The sequence below is a fragment of the Plectropomus leopardus genome, unplaced genomic scaffold (genome assembly GCF_008729295.1).
Source record: "Plectropomus leopardus isolate mb unplaced genomic scaffold, YSFRI_Pleo_2.0 unplaced_scaffold1547, whole genome shotgun sequence".
Lineage (NCBI taxonomy): Eukaryota > Metazoa > Chordata > Actinopteri > Perciformes > Serranidae > Plectropomus > Plectropomus leopardus.
In genome coordinates this window covers 197-4,593 of record NW_024616578.1, presented here as the reverse complement: position 1 = coordinate 4,593, position 4,397 = coordinate 197, and the positions used below count along the sequence as shown (strand labels likewise).

The window sequence follows — 4,397 nt, the reverse complement described above, 5'->3', positions numbered from 1 at the left end:
GTGTTGTTTCCAGGCCCCCAGGAAGTGCACTTTGTGTTGATGCAAAATCTACATAGTGGTCGAAAGTGGGATTACACCGTTAGAGTCGGTCACGTGATGACTCTGGCCCAGAAAGACTTTTCGCTCGGCTGGTGGGAGTTACCCGCTCAGCTGCGTTCGGCAGCCGTTCATCTCTACCACGCTGCTCTATGGGCCAGTAGATCCGGGTACTTTACACATTTCCTAACCCCGAAAAAGAGTTTTCTCTGCCGTATGCGCCAACGAGCAGCTGTCATAGGAGTGCACGAGGCCCCGCCCCCACAGCTGTATCCAGATTTATAACAGATCCACGGTTGTTTCAGGATGTTTGTGTGTCGCAGGTGTGACAAACAGGAAGTGTACGTACAGCTGGTCAGGTCGGGGGGGCTGTATCGATCAGCTGGGTGGATGTACTGCGAGGTGGGCGTGGCCACCTTCAGGTAGACCACTTCCCCCGTGTTCTTCAGGGCCACCACGGCGTCCTCATGCAGGACGTCCTCCAGGGACACGTGGTTCACCTGCCGGGGTCAAAGGTCAACAAACGGTTCAAAGCTTCATCAGAACGAGACGCTCGAACTCAACGTTTAGACGCTGCTCGGCTGCAAAGAGTAAAACAGAGTTTACTGATACGAGGAGGCTGCAGGTTTCTTCTGACTGTACTAACTGTGTCTGATCCAAACGTTTCCAAAAACTCACAGCAAAAGTCCAGATTTATCCTAAAAAGAGAAAATTATCACCCAAAGAGAAGTTTGTCCAAAAAAGAGAAATTTATCAAAGAGAAGTTTGTCCAAAAAAGAGAAATTTATCAAAGAGAAGTTTGTCCAAAAAAGGGAAATCTATCAAAGAGAAATGTATCGACCAAAGACAGATGTGATTTTCTCCAAAGTTCACAGCATGTTTGTATCTAATGAAAAATTCTGCTTTCGTTCGTCTTTCTTGTTGTTTGTTTCATGTTTGACCAAATGTCCTGTTCTGCTCCTGAGATTTGACCCTGAAAACATCATGATGTCACAGCTGACCTTTCACCTTTGGGATTTAAAATATCATCGCTTCTTCATTTGATCCTGTTAGACATTTGTGTCAAATTTCGTCATAATTAGTGAATGAGTTCCTCAGTTATGGCCACAAACATGTTCCTGAGGTCAGGGGACCACCTAATTATAACCAGTTCATCGATAAGTCGGACCGAACGTTTGTGCCAAATTTGAAGAAATTCCCTCATGATGTCATGAAATCATGTTTATGAGAGCAACACACATGCAAGATCACAGTGACCATGACCTTTGACCCTTGACCACCAAATTCTGATCAGTTCATCAACATCAAGTGTAGGTTGGAGATGTTGTTAAGGTTAGGACGTAAGTCACAGTGATGTTTTCAAACCGAAATCTGCTCAGTTCATCGTTTACGCCAAATGGTCATTTGTGCCAAATTTAAAGAAATTCCTTCGTGCTTTCTCTTCCCGAGAATGAACCTGACAAACCTCCTGAAATCATGCTGCCTTTGGCATTTTTAAAGTTACCAAAATAAAAGATCATGATGAATCTGTGCTCGCTCGGCGCTCCATCATCACCTCCAACCATCGACCACTGCAGAAAGATGCCGAGGTAAAGTCTGGAAACCTCTGAACTACAGATTTATTATTATTGTTATTTATTCGTTTATTTTGGGGTGATGATGTCACAGCTTTAAAAGCTCCGGATACACAGCAGGAGGGAGTTTACGTACTGCCAGTATTTTGTCCCCGATCTGTAGCCGTCCGTCGCGGTGCGCCGCTCCGCCCTCGATGATCTTGGTGACGTAGATGCTGTTGTCTCCGGGAACGTGTTGGTTCCCCACGCCACCCGCTATACTGAAGCCCAGACCTGGACCAGACAGGGACAAGGACCAAAGGGGGACCAAAGGAGGACCAGAGGGGACAGGGACAGTTCAAAGTGGAATTCATTTATGAAAATCAAACCCACGGATGCTGTGAAATCTGTGCCGTGAACTACGACTCAGCCGCCCCCTCGTCTCCTCGTCTCCTCGTCTCCTTTCCTACCTTTAGGGCCCTTCATCAGTTTGATCTGAGCGATGCGTTCGCTCGGTGGGCGTCGCCGCAGGACGTACAGCCTGACCACAGGCCCCGCCTCCTTCAGCGCCTCCACGGCGATGGAGTGAGTGACCTCACGAACATCCACATCGTTCACGAATACGATGCTGTCGTTCACCCTGGAGAGCGAGAGAGAGAGAGGAGGCCCAGGTTAGGGTGCTGGGTCAGGGTCTAGTTTCAGGCCTTTGAGGGCTGAGCAGACCGGTGTGTGTGTGTGTGTGTGTGTGTCTGTTTCTGTTTGTGTGTGTGTGTGTTTCTGAGTGTGTGTGTGTGTGTGTGTGTTTCTGTGTGTGTGTGTGTGTGTGTGTGTTTGTGTGTGTTTCTGTGTGTGTGTGTGTGTGTGTCTTTGTGTGTGTGTGTGTGTGTGTGTGTGTCTGTTTCTGTTTGTGTGTGTGTGTGTGTGTGTGTGTGTGTGTGTGTGTGTGTGTGTGTGTATTTTGTACCGGAGGCGTCCGTCTTGGGCGGCGGCTCCTCCGGGGATGATCTTGGTGATGAAGATGGACGGGTCGTCTCCGATGTGAGGATTATCAGTTCCTCCTGCGATGCTGAAGCCCAGACCAGAGTTACCCTGAACACACACACACACACACACACACACACACACACACACATTTTGATCCACCTGCAGCATCTGCAGAAGCTTCCCAGCATGCACCTGGGTCTGATGTACACCTTCATATGGGCGGAGCCAGATGCTGTAAGAGCTTCGTGCAGTGTTTTAAAACTGTTTGAGATCACAGAGAAACTGAAACCCTGAGCGCCGTTTCGGTAAAACACAGCAGTTAGAAAGTAAAGGAGCCTCGCTGCAGAGCTGCTTCCTGTTCTGCGTCTTCATCAGTCTGAAACAGACTCAGTCTGAAGTCATTAAATATAACGATACGTCGGCGGGGGACGTTAGTTTGTAACGTGGCTGGATTGAACTTTTTTTTGATTCACCAAACTCATTCTGAACTCGTATAATAGCTCTGCACTTTTTCACGTGTGCATGATGCACCACTGGACAGCGTCCTCCGAGACGGGGACCGGACAGAGCCGGTCGCGTTGTTATTACATTACTCTACATCACTGGGTGGCTGGCCATGTTTGCCTGAAACGTGGCAGGACGGCATCAGGTTGAAACGCTGCCGGTAACGTAATAAAAGGAGCTCAGGGCGCCTATAGGATCGGTGGATGGATCCAACAAACCCGGTCTTTCCTGCAGGAGTCACAGTAGCAGCATCCTGAAACGTCAACAGCAGACGCAGAAGGATACCTAGAGCGTGATATGCAGACACAGAAGGATACCTAGAGCGTGATATGCAGACGCAGAAGGATACCTAGAGCGTGATATGCAGACGTGGAGGTTGACTGACAGAGCGGCAGCATGTGATGACTCAGAATGAGAACATGTCTGAAAGGAGCAGATGTTGAGGACTCAGTTTCAGTCGTGCCACCAAAAAAGAGGTAAAAACTGTCTGATGTTACTCTGTTTGGTTTGTTGAAGGAGTTTTAAAAGATTCAGAGCTTTTGAGGAAACATCACAGTTTCGGATGTGAGCTGTGTTAGTGTTTGTGTGACATTAACCCTTTGGCTGCTAACGTGTGTCGGTTTGGTAAGATGAGCAGCTGTGACTGTGTGAACGCCAGCATCACGTTAAAGTTCAGCAGCGTGATGTCTGAACTGTTCCCAAAATAACCGGCAGAGAGTTAAAAATAACCTGCTGCTGTCAGCCGAGTGGAGTTTATTTCTGCAGCTTTTAAACGCAGAGCGACAGTTTCTAAAAACAGTCGACACCAAAATAACTCTGAGCTCAGTCATTGTTAACGTGTGAGCGTTATCCTCACACCTGTACTCTGTAGTGTATATTTTGTGTATATTGTGTATATATTTTGTGTGTGTGTGTGTCTCACCCTCTCCAGAGTGATCTCCTCGTACTCCAGTTCTCCCTCGGATCCGTTCATCTGTAAAAACAGAAGCAGATTTTAATCACATGCAGCATCTCTCTGCTGACTGCTCGTCTCCACGGCAACGCCATGGTAACAGCTGTTGAGCCCTCAGGGGGGCGGTCACCTAGGCAACGGTCACTGTAGCCATGGCGACCATCTCGCTCTCCCTCAGATTATTACATCACTTCCTGCAGGAGTCTGATGGATCATGAATCACAGAGCTGAATACTTTCACACCGATTCATTCATTCACACAGAAAACTACAACAATCATTCATTCATTCACACAGAAAACTACAACAATTATTCATTCATTTACACAGAAAACTACAACAATCATTCATTCACACAGAAAACTACAA

General features: G+C 47.5%; 1 protein-coding gene across 1 annotated transcript; it reads right to left on the bottom strand.

Annotated features, from left to right (window-relative positions):
• Positions 1-385: 385 nt before the first annotated feature.
• LOC121964390 (disks large homolog 4-like) lies at positions 386-4,050 on the bottom strand (the record flags this gene model as incomplete). The annotated part of the gene is made up of 5 exons (XM_042514598.1): positions 386-536; positions 1,747-1,883; positions 2,060-2,229; positions 2,554-2,678; positions 4,000-4,050. Coding segments are annotated over 5 exons (634 nt in total), but the record flags the coding sequence as incomplete, so codon positions are not given.
• Positions 4,051-4,397: the final 347 nt, after the last annotated feature.